This window comes from Aquarana catesbeiana, linkage group LG06, assembly GCF_042186555.1.
Source record: "Aquarana catesbeiana isolate 2022-GZ linkage group LG06, ASM4218655v1, whole genome shotgun sequence".
Taxonomy (NCBI): domain Eukaryota; kingdom Metazoa; phylum Chordata; class Amphibia; order Anura; family Ranidae; genus Aquarana; species Aquarana catesbeiana.
This window is the reverse complement of record NC_133329.1, coordinates 19,677,308-19,704,681: the sequence shown is the minus strand read 5'-3', so window position 1 is coordinate 19,704,681 and position 27,374 is coordinate 19,677,308. Positions and strand designations below refer to the sequence as shown.

Sequence of the window (27,374 nt, the reverse complement as noted above, 5' to 3'; positions counted from 1 at the left end):
TGGCCCTCTCCTGCGTGTGCAGCCGCTGCAGCATGGCCAACGTTGAGTTCCACCTGGTGAGCATGTCACAGATTAGGCGGTTCTTGGGCAGGTTAAACTCCTTTTGGAGGTCTGCCAGCCGAGCACTGGCATTATATGACCGGCAGAAATGCACACAGACTTTCCTGGCCTGCCTCAGGACATGCTGTAAGACTGGGTACCTGCCCAAGAATAGCTGCACCACCAAGTTAAGGACGTGAGCCAAAAAGGGCACATGGGTCATTTGTCCCTGTCGGAGGGCAGAGAGGAGGTTGGTGCCATTGTCGCAAACCACCATTCCTGCTTTAAGTTGGCGTGGGGTCAACCACCTCTTAACCAGCCCCTGCAGAGCTGACAGAACCTCTGCCCCAGTGTGGCTCCTGCCCCCCAAGCACACCAGCTCAAGCACCGCATGGCATCTTTTGGCCTGCATACTTGCGTAGCCCCTTGAACGGCTATGGAGCACCGCTGTTTCCGAGGAGCAAGCACTGGAAGAGGCCATGGAGGAAGAAGAAGAGGAGGGGGTGGAGGAGAGAGGTGTGTCACAATCATTAGTAGTGGCAATTTGGAGGCGTGGTGGTGGAAAAACCTCCAACACTACTGCACCTTGTCCTGCATCCTTCCCAGCTGCCAGCAGAGTCACCCAATTCGCGGTGAAACTTAGGTAACGTCCCTGTTCATGCCTGCTGGACCATGAGTCAGCGGTAATATGCACCTTACCGCTGACCGCCCTGTCCAGCGAGGCCAAGACATTGCCTTCCACATGCCGGTAGAGAGCATGAAAAAGTGGCATTTGGGTACCTGCCACTGAGGAACCGCACATTCCACAAACTCACGGAAGGGGGCAGAGTCTACCAACTGAAAAGGCAGCAGTTGAAGTGCTAGCAATTTTGCCAAGCTAGCATTCAACCGCTGGGCATGTGGATGACTGGGAGCAAACTTGCTCGTGATGCAGCAGCTGGGGCAGGGAAATTTGCCTGGTACAATCTGACGTCGGTGTACCGAAAGCAGATTGCCCACAAGTAATTGGCTGTGACACACCTAATTCTACACCTTCATTCCTCTCAGTGCAGGTCTCAGAGAGGACTGAAGGTATAGTGGGGTTAGAGATCTCAGCTGATGAGGAGCAAGGAGAGGTCCTCTTTGTTCTTTGGTGTGGGTCTTTTAGATACGCTTGTCAATGAACTGCATGGCAGGTCAACATATGTCTGTTCAAGCATGTGGCGCCCAAGATGTTTTGGCCACGCGAGATATGCTTGAGACATATGTTGCAAATAGCAGCGGTGCGATCTGATGCGCTTGTCTCAAAAAAGGCCCACACCAAAGAACTTCTGTAATAACGCGCAGAGACAGCAGCGTCCTGCACATGCAGACCTTTGGGGTGTGATGCAGTCAGTGTGCTGCCCTTAGGCTGGCCCCTGGAGGGCATCCTGCCTCGTTGGTGATGTGCCTCCTCCTCCTCCTCTCTCCTATCAGGCACCCACGTTGAGTCAGTGACCTCATTATCCCCTCCCTCCTCATCACTGGAGCAAACCTGGCAGTATGCTGCAGCAGGAGGAGCATGACTGCCAGATTGCTGTCCTTCTTGGGCACCCCCTCTGTCCATGTTCACGTTACTGCCTTCATCTTTTTCAGTATCATCATCAGAGCCTTCTAAACGCTGGGCATCCTGGAGCATGTACCCAACACTCTGGTCAAACAGTTCGAGGGACACCTCAGGAGGACATGGTGGGGCTAGGGAAGGAGTCACTGATGCCATTGAGCCAAGGGAAGAGGCCACGTTGGCAGCTGCTTTGCCAGACAAAGTACCCTGAGCATGGGTGAGAGAGGATGAGGAGGATGAGGACGGCTTGGTCATCCACTCGAACCAAGTCTTCCGCATGTTGTGGCTCAACACGGCCAGCTGCCGAAAAAAAGGCCAAGCGTGTCCCATGGCCACGTGCTGATGAGGATGCACCATCTCCACAACCAGCACTGTTGTCTCTAGACACAGAGCCTGCTTACCCTCTTTTATTGGCTTGTGACTGTCTGCCTCTCCTTGTTGGCCTTCCAGACATACTAATGGCCTGTAGCTGCACTAAGCTGGGATATATATATATATATATATATATATATATACTGATACTGCAGCTAGCAAAATCAACTGCCTGCCTGTAGTATGAGAACACCACCAACCTTCTACAGGTAGCTTTAGCTGAATACTGTGCAGAGCTCGCACTACACTAACTTGTAGTTTTAGCTGAACACTGTGCAGAGCTTGCAAAAACTAACTTTTAGCTTATTTAGCTGCCTGCGGTAGTGATAGGATCAGGAAAACACCGCCAACCTTCCACAGGTAGCTTTAGGTGAACACTGTGCAGAGCTCGCGAAAAAAAAATAACTTGTAGCTTATTTAGCTGCCGGCGGTAGTGATAGGATCAGGAAAACACCACCAACCTTCCACAGGTAGCTTTAGGTGAACACTGTGCAGAGCTCGCAAAAAACTAACTTGTAGCTTATTTAGCTGCCTGCGGTAGTGATAGGATTAGTTAAACACCACCAACCTTCTACAGGTAGCTTTAACTGAACACTGTGCCGAGGTCGCACTACACTAACTTGTAGTTTTAGCTGAACACTGTGAGGAGAACACACTACACTAACTTGTAGCTTTAGCTGAACACTGTGCAGAGGTCGCACTACACTAACTTGTCGTTTTAGCTGAACACTGTTCAGGGGACGCACTACACTAACTTGTAGCTTCAGTTGAACACTGTGAAGAGGTCGCACTACACTAACTTGTAGTTTTAGCTGAACACTGTTCAGAGGACGCACTACACTAACTTGTAGCTTTAGCTGAACACTGTGCAGAGGTCGCACTACATTAACTTGTAGTTTTAGCTGAACACTGTGAGGAGGACACACTACACTAACTTGTAGCTTATTTAGCTGCCTGCGGTAGTGATAGGATCAGGAAAACACCACCAACCTTCTACAGGTAGCTTTAGGTGAACACTGTGCAGAGCTCGCAAAAAAATAACTTGTAGCTTATTTAGCTGTCTGCGGTAGTGATAGGATCAGGAAAACACCACCAACCTTCTACAGGTAGCTTTAGGTGAACACTGTGCAGAGCTCGCAAAAAAATAACTTGTAGCTTATTTAGCTGCCTGCGGTAGTGATAGGATCAGGAAAACACCACCAACCTTCCACAGGTAGCTTTAGGTGAACACTGTGCAGAGCTCGCAAAAAACTAACTTGTAGCTTATTTAGCTGCCTGCGGTAGTGATAGGATTAGGAAAACACCACCAACCTTCTACAGGTAGCTTTAACTGAACACTGTGCCGAGGTCGCACTACACTAACTTGTAGTTTTAGCTGAACACTGTGAGGAGAACACACTACACTAACTTGTAGCTTTAGCTGAACACTGTGCAGAGGTCGCACTACACTAACTTGTAGTTTTAGCTGAACACTGTTCAGGGGACGCACTACACTAACTTGTAGCTTCAGCTGAACACTGTGAAGAGGTCGCACTACACTAACTTGTAGTTTTAGCTGAACACTGTTCAGAGGACGCACTACACTAACTTGTAGTTTTAGCTGAACACTGTGAGGAGGACACACTACACTAACTTGTAGCTTATTTAGCTGCCTGCGGTAGTGATAGGATCAGGAAAACACCACCAACCTTCTACAGGTAGCTTTAGGTGAACACTGTGCAGAGCTCGCAAAAAAATAACTTGTAGCTTATTTAGCTGCCTGTGGTAGTGATAGGATCAGGAAAACACCACCAACCTTCTACAGGTAGCTTTAGGTGAACACTGTGCAGAGCTCGCAAAAAACTAACTTGTAGCTTATTTAGCTGTCTGCGGTAGTGATAGGATCAGGAAAACACCACCAACCTTCTACAGGTAGCTTTAGGTGAACACTGTGCAGAGCTCGCAAAAAAATAACTTGTAGCTTATTTAGCTGCCTGCGGTAGTGATAGGATCAGGAAAACACAACCAACCTTCTACAGATAGCTTTAGCTGAACACTGTGCAGAGCTCGCACTACACTAACTTGTAGTTTTAGCTGAACACTGTGAGGAGGATGCACTACACTAACTTTTAGCTTTAGCTGAACACTGTGCAGAGGTCGCACTACACTAACTTGTAGTTTTAGCTGAACGCTGTTCGGAGGACGCACTACACTAACTTTTAGCTTTAGCTGAACACTGTGCAGAGGTCGCACTACACTAACTTGTAGTTTTATCTGAACACTGTGAGGAGGACGCACTACACTAACTTGTAGCTTTAGCTGAACACTGTGCAGAGGTCGCACTACACTAACTTGTAGTTTTAGCTGAACACTGTGAGGAGGACGCACTACACTAACTTGTAGCTTTAGCTGAACACTGTGAGGAGGATGCACTACCCTAACTTGTAGCTTTAGCTGAACACTGTGCAGAGGTCACACTAAACTAACTTGTAGCTTTAGCTGAACACTGTGAGGAGGACGCACTACACTAACTGTAAATAGTTTAACTGCCTGGCTGTGGTACTAAAAGGATCAAAAGAACACCAGCAATTTTCTTCAGGTAGCTGTAAATACTGTAACAAGACAAGCCTGCCTGTCAGTAGGAAGATGTTCTGCATAATCTATCTAACTCAAATCAAATGACACTGTCTGTCTCTCTCTCTCTCTCTGAATGAACACCGGAACACACACTACACAGGGCCGCCGTGCAGGCGGCCTTATATAGTGTGGGGCATGTACTAAATCCCCTGAGCCATAATTGGCCAAAGCCTCCTTGGCTTTGGCCAATTACGGCTCTCTGTTCAGGCGGCGCTGTGATTGGCCAAGCATGCGGATCATAGTGCATGCTTGGCCAATCATCAGCCAGCAATGCACTGCGATGGCGCAGTGAATTATGGGCCGTGACGCGCCACACGAATTTGGCGCGAACGGCCCATATCGTTCGCAATTCGGCGAACGACCGAACAGCCGATGTTCGAGTCGAACATGGGTTCGACTCCAACACGAAGCTCATCCCTACTCGGGATGTGGTTACAAATATTCTGTGTCATTAAATGTTGTGTTCATGGTCAGTAGAAGATTTTTGTTGGTGTTGGTGGTTCTCTCTGTGATATCTCATACCTCAGCAGTATATACAGATACAACGATCGGTCTAACACAGGCTGATTTTTGACATCAATTGTACTGAATGTGATTTCCCCATACACCCAATACATTTCAATAATCTCTAATGATACCAGTCCATTGGAGAGGATCATCAGCCGGCATTGCAGGCTTTGTAGTGATGAAGGGGAGGACAATTAAGTAAACCAACTTTATACATAGGGGTTTATTTACTAAAGGCAAATCCACTTTGCACTACAAGTGCACTTGGAAGTGCAGTCGCTGTAGATCTGAGGGGGACATGCAAGGAAAATAAAAAAACAGCATTTTTTGCTTGTACATGATTGGATGATAAAATCAGCAGAGCTTCCCCTCATTTCAGGCCTACCTCTCAGATATACAGAGACTGCACTTCCAAGTGCACTTTCAGTGCAATTTCAAGTGCACTTTGCCTTTTGCCTTTCGTAAATAACCCCCATAGTCTCCTGTCTGAACTGGTCCTAGTATGTGATGTAGGAAGTGGACCTTAGATCGTAAGCTCTTTGAGGACAGAGACTGATGTGAATGTACTATGACAGACCCATGCGGGACAGAGGCTTTTGAAAGGGACTAGGGGCTCTGCAATAAAGTATGAGACTGATTGTCCCTCCCGGAGGCTGCTGAGGTTCATCAGGATTGGTGAGGGGGCTTATGCCCACAGATCCCTGCTAAGTACTACACTCTGAACACTGTGCATAGGTAACACTCACTTGCATTACAAATAGTATTGCTATAAATCAGGAGTTGCTATCTTGCATTGGTTATCATTACTTTGCTACAGTCAGGAATCTTTGTTCTGTGAGCTCCAACTTTGCCGGTGAAGACACTGCAAGGCCTTGCTTTTAGGACATTATTGTTTATTGTTCTTAAAGGGGACATTTTTCTGGTAACTAGGGATGCACCGAATGGGTTTTTTGGGGCCAAAACCGATACCAAAAATAAATCTTCCTTGATCCCGAAAACCAAAACCGATACCGAAACAGCACCGATACCGAAGTGACTGTTTTAAAAAATATTTGTATACAGGAGATGGTCAGCGACTGGGGACATGGTACAGGAGATGGTCAGAGACTGCAGAGATGGTACAGGAGATGATCAGAGACTGCAGAGATGGTACAAGAGATGATCAGAGACTGCAGAGATGGTACAGGAGATGGTCAGAGACTGTAGAGATGGTACAGGAGATGGTCAGAGACTGTGGACATGGTACAGGAGATGGTCAGAGACTGCAGACATGATACAGGAGATGGTCAGAGACTGCAGACATTGTAAAGGAGATGATCAGAGACTGCAGACATGGTACAGGAGATGGTCAGAGACTGGGGACATGGTACAGGAGATGGTCAGAGACTGAGGACATGGTACATGAGATGGTCAGAGACTGAGGACATGGTACATGAGATGGTCAGAGACTGGGGACATGGTACAGGAGATGGTTAGAGACTGCAGACATAGTACAGGATATGGTCAGAGACTGCAGACATAGTACAGGAGATGGTCAGAGACTGCAGACATGGTACAGGAGATGGTCAGAGACTAGGGACATGGTACAGGATATGGGCAGAGACTGCAGACATGGTACAGGAGATGGTCAGAGACTGCAGACATGGTTCAGGATATGGTCAGAGACTGCAGACATGGTACAGGAAATGGTCAGAGACTGAAGAGATGGTACAGGAGATGGTCAGAGACTGAGGACATGGTACAGGACATGGTCAGAGAGTTAAAGACTGCGGACATGATACAAGAGATCAATGCAGCCTCACCAGTGCCCGTCAGATGCAGCCAGCCTGAGCCCCGCCCCATTCGGTATCATCAAAAATTCTCTTTCAGCTTTTTGCCGAAAGGGCCATTTTCGGTATTCGATATTTTTGGCGCCCGAAATTTCGGTGCATCCCTACTGGTAACTATAGTACACTACCTCTCATTGAGATTAAAGGTATTATAGGCCGGCCCGGGGTTCTTCTTTAAAGCAGAAACATATCCTTATACTCATTAATAACTTGCTTAATGTATCCCATTGTGACTGTGTATGTTGTTATTATTCATTTGTCATTACTAACTGTTATTGCTGCAAGCATTATTTCAACATAGTCTTGGCCATAACCAGGATTTGGCTGACTAATCTGCTTTGTGTCTATGTGTCATTTAAGGGTATACACAACATGTCTGAACTTGGTTGAGGACACAAGCAAATGTGACAGTTAGGAATCCCAGCATTTCAGGAATGGAACGGTTTTTTGGAACCGTTAAATTGATGGTTTTAGTTCCACTTTATGTTTTACTGCTGGCACTCTGGGCTTCAGCAAAATGGCCGCCTTCAGCAAGAAGAAATATGAGCAATGCTGGAGGCAATTTACAGCACACATTCATTTTGGTAGCCTAATTAATAATGTGGAATTTACGTTCTTTGCTATAGAACATTATTTTGTATCATGTTGTTATGGGTAATGTTTCTCTTTAACCGTTACCTGATAATTGGATTGCTGTTTGACGTTTGCATTGTTCATGTGGTGAGTGCCGCTATTTTTGAAGTGTATAAAAACCTGTATTTCTGTTCAATAACGAGTCATTCCTTTGGTTTTTACCTCAACATCTTGTCTGTGTATGATGCTTGGGGTAAAGGGCTGGCATTAGCTCTCGGTCTGCTGGATGGGTTTGGAGGGCAGGTGGCACTGTTTGGCGGAGGCACCCAGGCAAGGTGCCAGGCAGTCAATCACATGTACATGTAGTATCCTAGTCTTAAGTAAATTAGTAAATTTAGCTGTGATAGGTGGTAACTAACCTGGATGATTTACAGTCTTTGTGATCATTTGGGTTTTCTTCTAAGCCTGGTTCAACTGTGGTTTTTCCCTTCTGTCAATAGGTGGCAATGTTACCTTTGGCATTAGATGATGAGCTGCAGTGAGACTGAGGTATGAATAAGTATATCCCTTTCAACCAATCATTAGGAGTTTCATGGCCCCTAAGCATGCTGGGAGATAGTATATATTTGGAGGAGGTCAGGTGATTGAGGTCCTCCCACCCAGAATTCTGTCTGGTGTGGCTGTGTGAGGAAGAGCTGCATTGGGTGAGGTCTGGAGTCTAAGGCCTGGTCATGAGCTCGGGGGGTTCTGCTAGAGAGAGCCTGTTTGCTGCCTGGGGGTATGGGAGAGGCTCTGTACGGTGTTGTGAGTTTTTAGTTGCTATAGGGGACAGCTGTTACTATGTAGGTGCAGAACATTGGGTGCAGGCCTAAGGGCCTTGTTCTGTATTGATGTCTATCTGGTTATTTTATGTTTGGAGTCTGCTGATCTGTCTGCCTATTGTCCTAGGTAGTGTTGGGCGAATGGTTTGGCCCGAGCATGAGTTCGGGCTGAACGTGGACTGTTCGCCCCGTTCGGGGGAACACCCGAATTTGCAGGGTGTTTGGTGGGTGTTTGCAAAGCTTTGCTCAATCAGGGTGCAGTAAAAGCTGGTTGTTAAGGAGCAGGGCCAGAAAGATGGCCACAGCATCCTTAACCTCCCTGGCGGTATTCCCGAGTGTGGCTCGGGGTTAAAATTCAGGACCATTAGCGGTAACCCCGAGCCACACTCGGGATTGCATCGCAGGATCCTGGTGCCTCCTTACTTACCTTGTCCCCGGGATCCTGCGATGTCCCCCGCAGTGTCCGCGGGCTGTGTCATGTTCCGAAGCCTCTCCGTGCCAGGCTCCGTTCCCTGCGAGCGTCGCGACGCACGGGGGCGGAGCCTGGCGGCAAATTCAAAACAATTTAAAAAGCATAACACATACAGTACTGTAATCTTACAGATTACAGTACTGTATGAAATCATTTCACATCCCATTTGTCCCCAGTGCTCTGGCCCATGCCCTGCATGCAGTTTTATATTGCATATACTGTTCTTTCTGCCTGGAAACTGGAGATTGTCCATAGCAACCAAAAAGTGTCCCTTTACGTCAAAAATGGCTTTAGACCAGCTAGAAAACAGCGATAGTAAATTAGAACACTTGCAGAATTGAACGATAGTGAATCGTGTGGAAATTTATTTTATTACTATTTATTTTTATTTTTTTTAATTATTATTTTTTTTTTATTATATTATAATTTATGTTTTTGTGTTTCAAACTTTATCATACCCGGAATATCTACTAGACTCTTGTTTGGACAGATTTAAGTGTGTTATTGTTAAGAATTACAGGCCTACAATATAAAACGCCGAATTTCCATGCAAAATAATTGTACCGCTTTCAGCACCTAAAATCAGAAAGAATCATACCGCCAGGGAGGTTAACAATTGATGAGTCATCAGCTGTCAATGGGCTTCCCCGCTGGCAGCTAAATAAAAAAAAAAAATTGCCAGTGAAAATAGTAAAAATAAAAACGCATGGGGGGGGGTCCCTTCAGGTCTGGTGCGGATTTTAAAAGGAATCCCATGCCATTTTTTTGTTTTAAAATGGGATGGGGTCCCCCCAAAATCCATGCTTATCTGGGCATGCAGCCTGACAGGCCAGGAAAGGGGGAGATGAGCGAGCGCCCCCCCCCCCCCCCTGAACTGTACCAGGCCACATGCCCTCAACATAAGGGGGGTGGGTGCTTTGGGGCAGGGGGGCTCTGCGATGTAAATCCATTGACCGCCCGCTGTAAAGGCAAAACCTCTGAATGGCTGAATTGCTGTTTGACAGTTCTTATATAGGTAAGGACAGTACCACCTGGCGATGTTACCTGGTGGCACTGCATGCTAAGTCAGTGACGTTGCAATGGGGTGTTGCCACCCTTACGTATATTAAAACTGTCAAACAGCAAGCCAGCCATTCGGTGGTTTGCCCTCAGGGCAGACGGAGCATTTTTATTTATTTTTTTCGAGTCAGTGGGCATCATGATTGATGATGGGATGATGGACCTATATCTGGGGACACCTTTTAAATTTTTTTAATAAAGCAAGTGTCAAAAACAGTCTCTGTGTTTTTATTACTTTTTGAATTTTTTTGGGTGAATGGGTAGAGTATCCCTTGTTAAAGGGGGCTTCCAGATTCCAATGCCCACAGACCCGCACAACCCAGGGTTGTGGGAAAGAGGCCCTTGTCCCCATCAACAAAGCACCCCCCCCATGTTAAGGGCATGTGGCCTGGTACAGTTCTGTACCTTTGCAGCTCAATTTGCTATAAAATGGCAAGGTTTAGTTGTTGGGAGTAGAATTTGGTGACAGGGTCTCTTTAAACATACAAGATGTAATCCTTCTCACTGTTCTCCGCAATGTGACACAGCCATTGTATAGCTGAGCAAGGAGGTCTCACTTCATCTGCAGCATTTTTCCTTAAAGAGGAAGTAAAGTTTTTTTTTACTTCCCTGCAAAGTAAAGGCATAATGTGCTAGTAGATAAGGTGCCTGATCTAATTCATTTAAATCTGTGTTCAATTAAACACTCAACCATGAGCAAGATCAGCTCTGTGTTTAAAATCTATCTGAACAGAAAAACAGAAATGTAGTACATTGCAGAATACCTGTCCTTAGATGAGGTGGCTGCATTTGTTTTCTCTTTTCTTTACTGTTACCTGGTGATCCTGCCAGTAACACACTTCCTATCCCAGGGTGAGAACTCCCTCTGTACTGAAAAACAGGACGGGGCTACACCTCATACCTCCTCATCTATATAGCATGGGGGAGGGGCTCTGTAGTCCTCAGAGACAGCTGGGAACAATGTAACTGATAACATTCAGCACAGGTAGAGAACACAAGAAGTTAGCAGCATACACAATTTCTGGCAGGATCAACAGGGATTTTTGGCACTTATGGAACAGATATAACAAAACAATTTCAATTAAATATTTAAAGTCCAACATCAGGCAAAACGTGAACCCCTCCCACCCCCCCTCTAACTGGGGACTGCAATTGCAGAATTACAAGAAAAAATAACATGCCCAGAGTTTGGCTTTACCAAACCAAAATGGAACAAAAAAGAAAAATCACTTGAAAATCCTCCCCAATTGTATGTCCTCCTCAATCTTTAGTACATCCGGCCACGTGTATTTGTAAACCCCAACAATGGCCCCTAATAACACAACTTTGTTTTTCATATTGGATAAAGTTTTTTTTATTTTTCTACCATCTATGTCCTCATTGAGGAGATTTCCTCCCACTTCCTGTCCTATAGCCACAACAGGAAGTGAGTGTAAGCCCCTCCAATGTGAGGGGATCCCTGCTTGTCCCCATTGGCTTTTTTTTTTTTTAATATATTTTTTTTTTCCCCATTGGCTTTCACAACAGTCACATGAGAGACCACCCCACAGCTCCCAATCAGAAGCTGTGACTGATAGCTTTCAGTGATATCCCGATCAGTGTTCTGGAGGCACTTCTCTCAGTACAGAACGTCAGGCCACCATGGACACATATGTAGCTGGCTATTAAAGACAACGTTTTGTGGTGATATAAATACATGGTCAACAGGAGGTTAAGGATGAGCCAAACTCAAGTCACGTGATAGCGGGCTGCTGACCCAATCAGCTGCACCTATGAAATTCCTTGCTCTGAAGCTGTATGCAACAAAAGGGTGAGAATGCTGGTGACATCATTGACCTAATATGGTCACATGGTAATACTTGGTCAATGACATTATCCAAACATGATCATTTATATCATCAATGATGTCACCGGTATCCCCACCCCTCAGCCACATAACACAAAATTCACTGTCTGCAGCTGACTGGGCACACAGTCTGCTATCTTGTGACAGTTTGTTGCAGATCTAAGTATATCCTTAATGAACTAGTCAGCACACCTAGAAATAGTGACTGGGCCTTTATGTTACAAAGTATATACAGAGAAGTATACAATGTACTTAGATTATCTTACCTTGCTCCCTCTGATTCTGCCCCCTGTCCTGAGTCTCTCCTCTGTCCATCTGATTCTGCCCCCTGTCCTGATTCTGACTTCTTTTCTTCTAGTGGTGTCTCCTCTTCCTTTGGTGCGTCCATTTCCTGGAGTCTCTCCTTTGTATATATGAGTATAAGAAGATCGATCGGTCAGTAATGTCTCTGGTTATTATCGTTGTGTTCTCATCTTCTCCTCTTCCTGTGTAGATGTCTGTACATAGGGGAGGGCGTGGAAATGTTACTTCAGCTTCCTAAAATAGAAAACCATTACTTTCACTTTCACTTTTGTACTGATGTCAATAAAATCTTTTTTGTCATTTAATTTAGAAGAGACACCGGATTCCTGTGTGCAAGAAGATCTGAACAAATTAATGGGGTGGGCGACTACATGGCAAATGAGGTTCAATGTGGAAAAATGTAAAATAATGCATTTGGGTGGCAAAAATATGAATGCATTCTATACACTAGGGGGAACTTCACGCCCTCAAAGACATTTGAGAAAAAAGATATGGGTAACAGATCTACTGTAGACAACTCAGAGGTGGAAGAAGTGCGGAATACAAACATCCCAATCTGCTCTGTTATACCTACATGTCCTTAACCTAAGGGATTGCAAGGAGGACAACTAAAACTTCATCACTGAGAAGAGAGCAACATATGGGAACAAGGCACAGAAACAGAAACATAACAACATCAAGGGCACGAGTGGCACAGAAGTGACAGGTGAAAGGAAACTTCCTTAATGGTGAGTTCATTATTTACTATTAGATAAACTTCCACAACATTACCATAGCTCTGACTCATAGAACATTGTATATTTTCAATCCCTCTTTCTTCTGTGTGCGCCTGATTTTGACCCTCCCTCTTGTTTCCGGGACAGAAAATGAGGAAATATCTGCCAATGGGAGCACATACAGAGATAAAGAGGCTATAGCCCTTCCTAACCCCCATTAAAGCCTCTGCACCCTAAGGTCTATATTTTTTTTACGTTCCTATTTTATTTACCTATACCTTCAGTTCAATCACATGTAGAGTTGCCACCTGGTCTAAGCTCATAATAGGGCAGTATTTTTTCCCAGAAAGGGTGGCAACCTTAGTCACATGAAAATCAAAGTATAGGGAGTGGCGCTGTGTTAAAACAAAGGGTGTGGCTGTAAATTAAACAAGTGCTCAAGTGTGTGATATCATTGCTTCTTAGAAGTGAAAAACATTTTTTTTATATACAAAACTCCCAAAATTCAATGTATCCCTTTATTAGTGAAAAATCCTTATTTAGTGGTAAAGGGAATTTGCTACTATATGTGCAAACACTAAGATAAATATTAAATCATCACCATTATATAACATAATTAAATCTACTAATTAGAAAATGTAAAGTGACAAGTGCCAAAAACTGTGGTTATCAAACCATTGTGCATTGATGTGCAAAAACCATTTAAAATAGTAAATCATAGGTAATGTGTAAAAACCGCAACTATATATCAAAGGAAATCCCATAGATTGTTTGTTGCAAAGTGTTCATAACAGTAATAAAATGTGCCGTGCACTAAAACCCCGTAGAAATCGTGCAGAAAGTTCTCCTTTGCTGGTACAGAGCCGTGCTGTAATTACTGGCAGTCACCCCCCAATGTGGTTGCACTCACCGGAGCACTCCACCCCTGCAGGGGTACGAGCGTATGATGTTAATCCTGTCTCTCCAGTTATATGGATGCCAGTATCCTTCCACGCGTCTCAATTCAAAGCAGCTACTTGCATACAAGGAGATGGGGACTCCCTGTCCCTTGATGTAATAAAGATCCCCACTGGATATCCACTTAGATGTTAAAAAAATAAAAAGGGTTCCACATAGCGTGATTCTGTTTAAATGGATTCGTTTATTTATATAAAACAGTCCAGTCACAAAAGACTGATATCACACTGACCAATAAAACAATTAATGTTCCCAGATAGGAGAGGGAGCTCACTGGCTCATATGCTCTCCACACAATCCGGAGACGCAGCGCCAGCATGAACCGCCGCTTGCGTTCCACCGGTCGGATATCCGGAACCACGATCCGCGGAAGTGACATTGTGCGTGCCAAGATAGTCCCTCCTTACGCGTTTCGTCATAAGGACATCATCAGAGGCGCCTCGTTTGACGAAACGCATAAGGCGGGACTATCTTGGCACTATTTTAACACAGCGCCACTCCCTATACTTTGATTTTCAGTTTTTTGGGGGATCACTTAGGTGTCCCCTTCCTACATAGGGGGGCTGCAGGTGTAAATCAGTCTGTAAGCGCGGATCTGTCGATATATTTTTAACCTTAGTCACATGACAAGTGGCGTCTTCTTCTATTTTGCCTCTTCTTTAGCATTAGGCAGTCTTCAGTGAAACAGACAATGTGATGACGTCATCACTGTTCTCTTCATTAATATACCGTACAGGGTGCCAAGGTGACAATCTGTGGGGAGTCCTTAAAGGGCTAATAAAGTGGGTTAAATGACGTTGGACATTCTTCAACCCACATGTGCTGGATAACCGGAGGTGGAGTCTGCAGAGGATGACACTAGATAGGGAAGCTGGGTTGCTAATAACAAAAAATAAAAATAAACTTGAATTTTGGCTTTAATGTACCCTGTTTGAATGTGCAACAAGTTGTTGACTACAAGCACATACCCTGGTCATTGGTAAATTCAAAGTATTTATGTTGTTTGGCAGCCATTTTGTTCACTCTTTCCTCATATGTTATCATGTAATTAATCTATTTACTAATGGAAAATTCCAAGGACACAAGGGACCTGACTCATCAAGCTCCAGCAACACATACCCCATTAACACAGACTTTTTGTTGTAGATACATATGAGTCAGCAGGTCAGTATTATAGGGAGATTCACATCCAAAAAGACTGTTTTCAGCTTTTGTTATATTTTTTTCCTACAGGTAAGCTAAAAACTAGGAAAATGAATAACAGCAAAGTGAAAGTGGCTGTGAGGGTTCGTCCTCTGAATCAGAGGGAGGAAGGACTAAACTCAGAATGTGTTGTTCAGGTCACTGGGAACCAGATTACCCTTCTGTCACCCATTTCCTACAAAGAAAAAGACAGAAAAGAACCTCATACCTTCACATATGACAACTGTTTCTGGACAGAGGATAGACATGATACTGGGCAGGGGGAAGTTTTTAAACATCTTGGAGATGGAGCTCTTGAGAACATATGGCTTGGTTACAATGTGTGTATCTTTGCTTATGGCCAAACAGGATCAGGAAAGACATTTTCAATGATGGGGACAGATGACCAACCTGGTATTGTGCCAAAAATCTGCTCTGCTTTATTTAATAAAGAGTCAAATGACTCGGAAACCATCAGGATTGAGGCCTCCTTTTTAGAGATATATAATGAAGAGGTGAGAGATCTTCTAAGGTCAGCAAAAGACCAAAAGAAACTAAAAGTTCGGGAAGACAAGAAACATGGTCCATATGTAGAGGAGTTATCTTGTCATGCTGTTCAAAGCTATGGAGAGATTAAATTGCTGCTGGACCAAGGTAACAAACAGAGGACCATTGCAGAAACCAAGATGAATGAGCAGAGCAGTCGTTCTCATGCCATACTAACACTGACTGTTACACAAATATGTAATGATCCCAAGTCTGGAGCCTCCGGAAAGTTGGTGAGTAAGGTCAGCCTGGTAGATCTGGCAGGAAGTGAGAGGTCCGACAAATCTGGAGCCCAAGGCAATCATCTTAAGGAATGTGGTAATATTAATACATCCCTCTTCACTCTCGGTCGAGTCATAAATTCATTGGCTGAAATCTCAGAAAATAAAAATAAGAGTCAGCATGTGAATTATAGAGACTCTGTACTCACATGGCTATTAAAGAACAGCCTTGGAGGAAACAGCAAGACAATTATGTTGGCCACAGTCAGTCCTGCAGCAGATAATTATCAGGAAACGCTCTCTACCCTAAGATACGCAGAGAGCACCAAACGAATAGTCAACCAAGCCGTGGTGAATGAGGATAGGAAATCTGAAGTCATAGGGGAGCTACAGGAGGAAATAAAAAGACTCAGAGAGCAGCAAGAGAACAAGAAAGAGGCAGAGGTACAGGAACTAAAGTCACTGTTGGAAGAAAAAGAAAATCTTCTTAGAGTTATGAAAACCTCATGGGAAGAAAAGCTGAAAAGTACTGAAGTTGCCACACAGGAATGGCAGGAGAATTTAGAGAACATGGGCATCATTCCTAATAAACAGGATGCCATATTTAGTAATGACTTCTATCTTATCCAACAAAGTACAGAGTTAATTATCCGTAATATTAATAACACCAAGATTGGCTCTGGACCTTCTCAAGACATCCAGATTTCTGGGGCTGAGCATGAACATTGTGTGATCAGAAAGACAGAAGAAGGAGAGGTTTCACTAATCCCCAGAGACAACTCGAAAACCTACATCAATGGCTGCTTGTCTGAAACAATGACCCCGCTGTGGCATGGAGATAAAATACAAATAGAAAACAATGTATTTATTTTACATCTTCCCAAAAGACCAAAGCCAGAACATATGAAGACAAATGTTTCCACTGAAGCTGAGGCTCAAACTTATAATGATCTGAATACAGAAAATGACATCTCATCCATATCGGCTAAAAGAGACAACCAAAATAGTAGCATGACTGAGAGTGAGAAATCCAAGACTGACTCATCAATGTCCGAAAATCACAAGACAGCTGAAGGCTTCACACAAACCATTCCAGCTTCTGATGAGTTCTTTAGCTCTCCTAAAAACGAGCAAATATCTGATCTGTTCACTCAAATCTCCAGTGACTCAAACAGCTGCCTTAATAATATGAATGTTAATACCATCAGAAATACATCAACAGAATACTTGGAGATAGGTGTAGGCACACAAGTACAAGACTCCATGGTTCAATGTTCACCGCAGTATGGGGAGGCCAGTTCTCAAACTTCTGAAGCTTTAAAAAGCAGTGATTGCTTTCAGAACACTCCAAATCTGGAATATCATGCTACTTTACCAAGGTATTTTACTTCTATTTCAGGATACATGTAATAGTAATTGGAATGCAATATGTGAAACAGACAGGTAGTCAGTAGCAATTCCTTTTTTTTTTGTTGTCCTGCACAAATGCTGATACTAAACCATGCAATAACTTACAAGAAGACCTAAATAAAATAATGGGTTGGGCAAATACATGTCAAAAGAGGTTTAATGTTGAAAAATGTAAAGTAATGCATTTGGGTGCTAAAAATACAAACGCAAATTTCTCACTAGGGGAGAACCTCTTGGGGAATCCAGAATGGAGAAAAGATCTGGGGGTCCTAGTAGATGACAGGCTCAGCAGTGGCATGCAATGCCAAGCTGCTGCAAGCAAAGCCAACAGAATATTGGCATGCACTAAAAAGGGGATTCACTCCAGAGATAAAACAATAATTGTTCCACTCTACAAGACTCTGGTGCGGCTGCATCTGGAGTATGCTTTCCATTTCCTGGCACCAGTCCTCAGAAAGAATGTGCTGGAACTAGAGAGAGTTCAGAGAAGGGCAATGAAGCAAATACAGTAAAGGATGGATGGAGGATCTCAGTTATGGTGAAAGACTACAAGCATTGAACTTATTCTCTCTGGAGAAGAGACGCTTGAGAGGGGATATGATAGCGATTTAACCTTAAACTGAAGCAGTTTAACCTTAAAGAGGATCTTTACTGTCAGGGCGGTAAGGATATGGAATTCTCTTCCACAAGCAGTGGTATCAGCATGGAGTGTTGCTAGTTTCAAAAAACTATTAGATGGGCACCTTAACAATAACAACATACAGGGATATACGATGTACTACTGACATAAAGACACACTCACACACCACAGGTTGAACTGGATGGACTGGTGTATTTTTTTTAACCTTACTGACTAGGTAACAATGTAGCTAGGTTAAACTACAATATTTTGATTGATGGCTCAATTTTGATGCAATGTTGCCACACAGCATGAAAAAGGTTGAACACATGAAGTTATGGCTTGAAAATCCAAATTAGTGCGTAACTACCATCAAAGCAGCTAGCAGGGCTGCTCTTGGGCCTGAGGGCAATGGCGCTCATTTGTTTGTTATTTGCTTGTTAGTCTTATGGAAACTTAATTCTGGCACAATTAATAGGAGAATCACAGTAGAGTTTGATCCTCTTATTGGCTGCAGCTTCTGCTGCCATTGGCTGAGCTATGACTGGAGATATATTTACTCTCTGCATCATACCCACTAAGGTGTAGTTTAATTCTGAGCTGGACTCTGAATCTATGTCCGATACAAATTTTGATTTGGCAGAACAAAATTGGTGTTCAGCCAAATGGAACATTCAGTTTCAGTGAAAAGTGATAAACTTAGCAGAGATACTACCACTGATAAATGTGACAGCTTCCCTCAGCCTGGTTGTTTGGAATCCTGTGGCCATCAGCACCCTAACAAGCAGTGGCTTATGCCCCTCCTGGCTTTTTCTGGTGTCAGCAGAGAATTCCTGTGGAAACTGCTACCTTGTTTTTGTAGCTAAGTACTCATGCACATGAGGGCAGTATCTGGGGGCCTCCTTAATTTTAAAAGGGCTCCCAGATTTTGAAAAGGCCCCCACCAGAAGATCCCCACAACCAATGAGCCAGAGTTGTGGGGAAGGGGCCTTTTTTCTCATCAACGTGGTGACAAGGTGCTTTGCCAGGGTGTCCCCCTTGGCATGATATCCTCCCCATGTTAAGGGCATGTGACCTGGTGTAGTTCATGCTTATCCCTCCTTTTCCTGACTAGCCAAGCTCCATTCTCAAAATAAGTTCAGGTTTGGATCTGGGGCGAATTCCATGCTTGTCTTCTAGTTTTTAGCATGGATTTTTTCTTTAAAATCTTCTCCTTCTGGGATGAGTTTAAAAAGCCAAGGCTGTTGAAAGGCTGCTTCTAGTTTGTGATGAAGGTGTTGTTTAGAGTTTTAGCCTGAGTAGAAAGTTGTATGCAATGGCCCCTAAGGACAAGCTTATGTGCCTCCCATAGTGTGTTGGAGGTACAGTGTATCAGGAGTCGTGTTAAGCGAGATGCATATCTCCCATCTTTCAGAGATGGGAACGAGGGACAACTATTAGAAAAAGTGTTGTGAGGGAAGAAAAAAGTCCAGACAGCCGCACACCAGGAGAATATAATCCAACGAAATTTCTTTATTGTAAAATCAGGAACAAATCATGTACAAAGCACCATGGATAGAATGTACAGATAATCAGCTAACGCATTTCACGCTCTGCGGAGCGCTTACTCATAGCTATTAGAAAAAGTGTGTAGGCATAGGACCCCCTGCCATGCTGTCCTTAAAGGAGAATTATAAAAACTGATTGGTTAAACTCACAAGTGCTTTTTTAACACTACTATTTCTTTATTTTGGCTTTTAATATTTGCTAACGCAGCAGTTTAGAAATTGCATGAAAGGTTTAGCACTGGGAAACATTATTTGATAAATAAAAAGTGTATTTTATATACAAATATATAGATCAGACCAAAATGTGGGACAAATGAGGAGGAAGGAGGGACAGAGGAACTTGGTTCCAATTAAGGGACAGTTGAGAGTTACAGAGCTATGGAGATGTAATCTTGGATGGCTAGACAGAGGGAGAAAGCAACTGATGGGTCAGACAGGAAGGATTCATTGAGTGACCAAGAGAGTTGTGAGGATTTTCTCAAGAGGGAAAATAAGTGAAGTAGGACTGCACTATAATCCAGTCAAGAAACCTGGTGGATCTCTAAAGGTGTGATAAATGGGATTGAAGCTTGCAAAATAAAGATATGATCCCGAAAAAAGAATTGTGTGATTGGGAATGGAATGTATTTTTATATTTAGTAAAACTGTATTCCTTCCATATATCAACATGCTGGTACTGAATGAGGAGGGACTGGAATTTAGAGGCTGTTGAACGCAGGTGTTGGAGAACTTCAGTTTTATCTAAGGTTTGCCGCAAGGTAAGATTAGAATCCCCACAAATAATGAGCATTCCCTTTGAATGCATATCTATTACTCATAGTAGGTGAAAGAAGAAAGTGATCTGATCTCTATTGGGAGCACAGTAACATACTATAATGATTTTCAAATCATTTACAAGGCCCTGTAACAGCAGGTACCTACCTGCAGGATCCAAGACAGTGTGCTGGGCTTTAAAATTAGCTGATCTGTGAAAACCTATTAAAACTCCTCAGTGATTGGTTATGTCACTCGCAAAGAAAAACTTGAGGAACAGGAGAGATAAAAAACTTTGGGGAAGAGTAGAGGGAGAAATGCATCTCTTTGAGGCAAACAATCTCAGCTTCGAGGATTTTAAAGGAATGGAAATCTTTGCTATGCTTAAAAGGGGAGTTGAAGCCCTTTGCATTGAGGGAAAGTACAGCTGTATTTAGCAATCTTACAGTAAATATAGGATTACTAAATGTATCAGGAGGGTACCCTGGGGGAGAAAGGGGGAGGATAGACGAAAAGAGGAAAATAGAGGGAGGGAATTAAATTGGAAAGGATGGTTTAAAAAATGTTCTGTGGATAACGGGTTATTAATGAGCGATATTCACATACAAGGTAATCCAAACAAATAATGATCACAAAAATTAAACATAAAAAGGCAAAAAATTCAAAGCACCACCAGGATATAGAAGTGTACTTACTCACCAAAAGCCTAGAGGGGGCTCCAGTTAGGTGAGGAAGTAGGACGGAAGGTCACATTAACTGCCTCCCACAAACAGGCATTAAGGACAATAAGCAAGGAAATTTAAGTTAAGGAACATTAGGTGTACAGTACTCCACCAGAAAGAAGACTTTGCATTACCACTTCAGGTAAGTAGGGGCATGTCAAAAAACTTCATCACCATATCTCAAGGAAAATGGGACTTTAATTATGCCTTTGATAGTGACATGTACAAAGACTACTGAGTAATAAAAGATTAATATTTTTATTACATATTTATATAAAAACATCCCATACAATGATTTTTTTAAAAACACAATTAATGTACAAAAGTACACTGTATACTTTGAGAACCAGTTTATGCATTTCAAAGGTTTCTCATGACTCATTCTGGTCTCATATATACATCAGAAGGATTGTTGAAAGCAATATAACTGTAAAAAATGATAATCACAACAATTGAAGAAAAAAAAAAAAACAATCAGAAAAAAAGAATAAATAAATACAAAAACCACTAATGCAAAACACCCATGCTCACAATCCTCCCACCTTACTAACTCATCCTTCACTTCCTGTCCCAGACATGTATGTGAGTATGCGTGTCCTGCATTCATGGTTTTTGTATTATTTTATTTTTCTCCCCCTTTTCTTTCTGATGTCTAGGGCAGAGTGCATTGTATTCATTTATTATAACTGTTATTCTGCCACTTTTTACTGAAATGATTAAATTGTTGAGAATATGACTTTTTACAGTTGTATTGCTCTTAATCCTTCTGATGTGTTTATGAGACTTGAAGAGTCCTGAGGAAGCAGGGACTCCCTTGAAACGCTTATGCCCCATACACACGGTCGGATTTTCCGATGGACAATGTCCGATCGGAGCGTGTTGTCGGAAATTCCGACCGTGTGTGGGCGCCATCGGACATTTTCCATCGGATTTTCCGACACACAAAGTTGGACAGCAGGAGATAAAATTTTCCGACAACAAAATCCGATCGCGTCAATTCCGACCGTGTGTGGCCTGTTCCGACGCACAAAGTGCCACGCATGCTCAGAAGAAATTCCGACACGGGACAGCTCGTTCTGGTAAACTTAGCGTTCGTAATGGATACAGCACTTTCGTCACGCTGCAATGTTCAAAATGGTTTAATACAGCGCACTCTCTTCTTCTTTATAATGTGACAAGAATTAAGTCGTTTTGATGCTCATATTCACACACACTTCTCACAAAGTTTTATTTGTGTTTTTTTAGTGGGATTCCCCCAATATATTGTTATTAGTTGTCACATCTGACAGTTTTATATTTTTTATGTTTTTTTTTTTGTTTTTAAGCCTTTTTTTTTCTTTAATGTTTGGATTTTTTCCAAGGCTGATCTTTGTTCAATGTTATTTTTATTTTTACTCCAGAATATTTTTGTGTGTGTTTTGTGTGGCAAGTTACCCCAACACCATTGATATCTTTTATTATTTAATCTCCATGAGATTTTTTGTTGTTGGTGTCCCTTGTTCATTTCACATTGTATATTAGAAATGTACCTGAATCCTCACAAACAAACCATCATTTTTGAAGTAAAACACATAGGAGAGTATAATTCAAAACAAAAATCCTTTATTAAGGGCTCAGAACCAAACAAAGAGGAAGGCAACACTGGATCAACAGGAGAAATTAGTGAAGCCTGGGACCCCCACGGCAGACATCAATTCTTAAACCTCAAAATTGGTGGCCTGAGGAGTCCATATGTAAGGGAGGGCAGTCTGGTCCGGGATTCACAGAGATCCGGATAGCAGCAGATGACATCAGTGTCCCCAGGCTGTGGTACCACAAGAGGCTGCATCTTTTGGCCGACCAGACTGGATCCAGGGTCCTCACTGTCTGGTCTTCCTTTCACACTTCCTTCCGGGCTGTGGCTGTGCAGTTGGAGATGTGGCAGGAGGAGGAGTAGGACCTGGAGGAGGAGTAGGACCTGCAGGAGGAGGAGGAGGACCATCCCAAAGCTGTGTGTGAGGTGTAATTTGGCCCCTCACACCTTTAGCCAGAGCCTCTGATATGAGGGCCTCACACATGGCTTTTTGGCCCTCCTCCATCCTCTGCATTTTATAGGCTATGAATGCAGCAAGGTTCTCCTGCCTGGTGTGTGGTGCTCCCAGGACCTCTGTAGCCCTACAAAAAAATCTGATAGCAGCCTCCTCTAGGGTACTCCTCCTTCTGCCACTTTCTGTTTCCAGGGGGGGTGGAGGGACCTGCAGATCAGCCACCTACTGGCTGAGACTTCCCTGTGTATGAAAAAGGGACATGGTTTTAGTTTTTGCATCATCAATCACAATCATAAATTAGTACTCCCAACTAACATCTAGTTAACATCATTGATTGGACAAGCAGAAATAGTTAGAGGAATGCTATACCTGGCTCAATCTGGGCTCCTCCACATGCGGCCTGGAAGGCCCAGGTTGGGCGTCAGAAGCCTCAGCCGGGGGGGAAGGAAGCGTGGAAGGAAGACTGGAGAGGGATGGCCTGGGTTCAGTCTGGCCTGCCAGAAAGTGCAGCCTGTCGTAGTACAACATCCTGGGGACATAGATGTCATCTGCTGCTCCGGATCTCTGTGAATCCAGGACTTTATTGCGCTCCCTCAGATATGTGCTCCTCAGGCCACCAATGAAAATCTTTAAAAAAGTGATGTCTGCCGTGGGGATCACCTGCTTCACAATTTCACACAATTGCTCCAGTGCTGCCTTCCTCTTTGCTTGGTTCTTGTAATGGGGGTGTTTAATCTCCCACAGACAGGGCAGCTCCCTTAGCATCTCTATGAAGACTGAAATGAAGTCCTGATCTTCCAGTACCATATCCATGTTCACTGCAAGACACAACACAAGACAAAGCCTAATGTCACACCAAACTCTCCTAATCTTGTTACAATATAGGCCTCAATCTATAGAAGCAGTATAGGCCCAAGTTTGTCTCTTACCTTCGTTCTTACGATCGCCGCGTTCAATGCTCCTTCCTCCGCTCACAGATCAAACGTAATACGCACGCGTGTTACGCTTTATATACACTGCGCATGCGTGTAAGTCCGCCCGCCCCTGACGTTCTTTCTAGTGTATTCCCCGCCCCTTTTCGCTTGGCGCAGTGGGGGAAGAGCATGATGGTGGACATACAGCAGGTGCGGGCTAATTGTAGCAACGAGGAGGAGGAGGAGGAGGAAAGGGCGGATCCAGGCACGTCCCGATCCAGAAGGAGACGTTTTAAGGCCACAAATATGTCGTTTGGGGAGATGTTGGAGATGGTCGACATCATGAAGAAGTCCGACTATGACGGAAAATATGGGCCTTACCCCCACCCCAACATCAGAAAGGCCAAAATCATTGGTAAAGTGGTCCGGAGTCTGGAGAGGAATTTCAGGGTACGAAGATCAAAAGATCAGCTCAGGAAGCGGTGGTCGGACCTGAAGTTGAGAGAGCCAGAGCAGTACGGAAAGATCCGGAGAGTGCTGCAAAAAAGTAAGTAGTTGTGCTGTGTTCCTATTCTTTCTGTCTTTATTACGTTCATTCTGCTCCATATGCTTTTAGTAATTGTAACGTTTAAAAAGGTCAACTTTAATGTTCATGGCCCATTATTCGTTCATATCAAACATTTTTCTTTCGGCCCCTAGAACACCATTGTTTAGGCCATATGCATTTTCACACATTTTTTTGGGCCTACTTGGATGCCAAATATTTGTTTGTGTAGATGGGTTTGTTACTAGAATGAAATGCAAACTAGATTGTGTGTAAGGAGAGGACACTGAGCAGCTGTTTTCACATCTGGACACTGGAGCACTAGTGTGGGACACAAGAACACCATTTTTATTAGGGGGTCACACAGGTGCTCCAGTGTATACTATAGGGGGGTCTCCATCTGTGAAGCTTGTACCAAACAGGTAAAGTATTGCAGCTTGACAAAGGGCAATAAAAAATATACATCTTGGAACTCGGCTAAAATAGACAATTGTACCCCACTTCCAAGCAATGTTTCCTATTTCTATAGTTCTGCCATCAAATATCTGTGTGCTAAGTATACCATTTTTGTTTTACATAGGGGAGAAAAGACTCGGACACCCCTCATCCCAGGAGACCAGAAACCCCCCCCCCCCTGGAAGAAGTTGAAATACCACCAACCCAAGAAGCTGAGCAGGAGGAAGAAGAAGACGTGGTGGAGATTGGCACCACAACAGGTGAGTGTCTGCGACCACAGACTCAGGTAAAAGAGATGGCTGGTGGCAGATTTTTGAGACCTTTTTTTTTGTTCTTTATCTCTTTTTAGGTGATCGTGATGTGAGGGATCCAGAACGCTTTACATCTGAAAGTGCCCAGATACTAATAGGGGAGATCATGGGGTGTAATCTCCAATTGCAAAACATCCAGCAACAAATCACTGATGTTATTAAAAAAAATAATAACATCATTGATGTTTTGGGGCGAATTTAAACCCCACAAAATCACCTGTTTTATCGTACCAAACTTTTTTCAATGTTTAGAAAAGCCAATTTTGGAGGATGCACACAGTGTGTCAACATGTGCTATCTGCCATCACGGGAGATCAATGGACGCGTTTTGGGGGGGCAACCCCTTCCTCAATTATAAAGTAGCGTTGAGGAAGGGCTTGCTCCCCCCAAACACGTCCCTTGATCCCCCCTGATGGCAGATAGCACATGTTGACATTCGTAAATTGGTGTGCATCTTCCAAATTTGGCTTTTCCAGGGGTGATTTCCCCCCATCTGAACGCCATATCAAACCCAGTTCCTAAATACTGATGTCTGATATAGCCTTCAGGTTTTACCTAATGTGAACTTTGTAAGTTCAAGTTTTTTGGCTTTCATGTTGGTTTTACACAGGCCTGTTTTATCTGAAATGGATATTTTGATTTTTCATAATGCTACTGCAAACATTGTTATACAACAAACATGTTGGTTTGTTTTAAAAACCTTTGGTAAATGCGCATGTGATTGTGCAGGTATAAAAAAGTGCCTTACTCAAGAATGTGTGGATTATTGTCTCAACACTACAACACTTTTGGGGTGATGTAATTGTTGTTTTATGCACAAATGGGGGTTATTTCCTAAGGGCAAATCCTCTTTGCACTACAAGTGCAGGTTCAGTGCAGTTGCAAGTGCACTTGTAGTGAAATGTGTTTTTGCATTTAGGAAGTACCAGCCAACACTGTTTTTTATAAGGTTACCCAATCACGACATTTTCTGCACTCAACACATTTCTGTCAGGGTCAGCTAAAACAAACACAAGCAGTAAATGTCCACCAAGAATTTCTTTTGGTTGTTTTTTATTTGAAAAAGGTGTCACATATTGTCTGGCATATTGATAGCCCCCCTACCCGCAAAGAACTCCAGGTATCGTAACCGGACATCACGGGCATTCAGGGAGGGCAAGCCAGGACGGCCGCTTTCAAGTGCCGTCATTGTTGATGTATTTGGGATTCCGGCCTCAGGCCCAACTGAGCCAGCATAGTTGGCTGAATGTTTTCGTAGAAAAATATGGAGAACACAGCAGGCAAGTATTATATGGTTCAGTTTATACTCCGCCATATGGATGGGTGTCATAAATAATCGGAACCGGCTGGCCAGGATTCCAAATGTGTTCTCCACCACTCTTCGGGCTCTGGCCAGCCGGTAATTAAAAACCCTCTGTTCCGGAGTGATGGCTTGCCTCATGCAGGTATCCTGCCTGCTGATATAGGGGGTCAGCAAAGCCAACAAACTGTGAAATACGGGGTCCGTCATCCTGAGAAAGTTCCTGAAATCATCAGGATTATTCTCACGGATCTCACTGAGCAAAGGCATATGACAGAATTGGTCACACTGAAGCAACCAATTCTTGGTCCATGAACTCCTCCCCACCCTGTTCATGGACTGGACTTGTGTCAAGGTCAGGACCCCAACACCAAGCCCCCGCACAGCACGAACTCTATGAGGAGTACGCATACGCAACATGGCTAGAAAACGGTCGGCTGCTCAGAACGAAGTAACAGAACGCACTGAAGAACAGCAAGGCCTGTGAAGAGCGACCTGAAAAACAGCAACGAGCGGACAAGATCGCACAGAAAACTCCAATACGAACTGACTGCACGCACTGAAGAGCAGATACAAACCCACAAGCACAAACTGAACGGCAGAAAACGATCTGAAAGCCACGAGTATGAAAAAGCGCGAATCGTCTCTCAAACTTTTACTAACACGAGATTAGCAAAAGGAGCCCAAAGGGTACCTCGCTTGGTTCTGAACTGGCCTTTTCTAGTCTCGTCGTACGTGCTTGACGTCACCGCGTTCTTGGCGATCGGAAATTCCGACAACTTTGTGCGACCGTGTGTAGGCAAAACAAGTTTGAGCCAACATCCGTCGGAAAAAATCAGAGGATTTTGTTGTCGGAATGTCCGAACAAAGTCCGACCGTGTGTACGGGGCATTAGACTGCGGTTATCAATTTATATACTTTTGTACAAAAAGTGTGTGTTTTTTTTTTTAAAATCATTGTGTGGGATGTTTTTTAACTACTGTAAATATGTAATACAAAATAATAAACTTTTTAATACTCAGTGGTCATTGTAGATGTCAATACCAAAGGCATAATTAAAGTCCTATTTTTTTTTGGAGATATGGTGATGAATTCTATATAGGGATAATGCAATTCTGTGTTATCCAATA

At 43.6% G+C, this 27,374-nt stretch overlaps 1 protein-coding gene across 1 annotated transcript in view; it reads left to right on the top strand.

The window, feature by feature from the left end:
- The first annotated feature begins 12,284 nt into the window (after positions 1 to 12,284).
- LOC141148214 (kinesin-like protein KIF13A) overlaps positions 12,285 to 27,374 on the top strand; it is a 137,750-nt gene continuing 122,660 nt past the window's right edge. The window contains exons 1-2 of the mRNA XM_073635452.1: positions 12,285 to 12,747; positions 14,926 to 17,020. Coding sequence (XP_073491553.1) covers positions 14,946 to 17,020 — 2,075 coding nt within the window. The 5' untranslated portion in view covers positions 12,285 to 12,747; positions 14,926 to 14,945. The remainder of the gene's footprint in view (positions 12,748 to 14,925; positions 17,021 to 27,374) is intronic.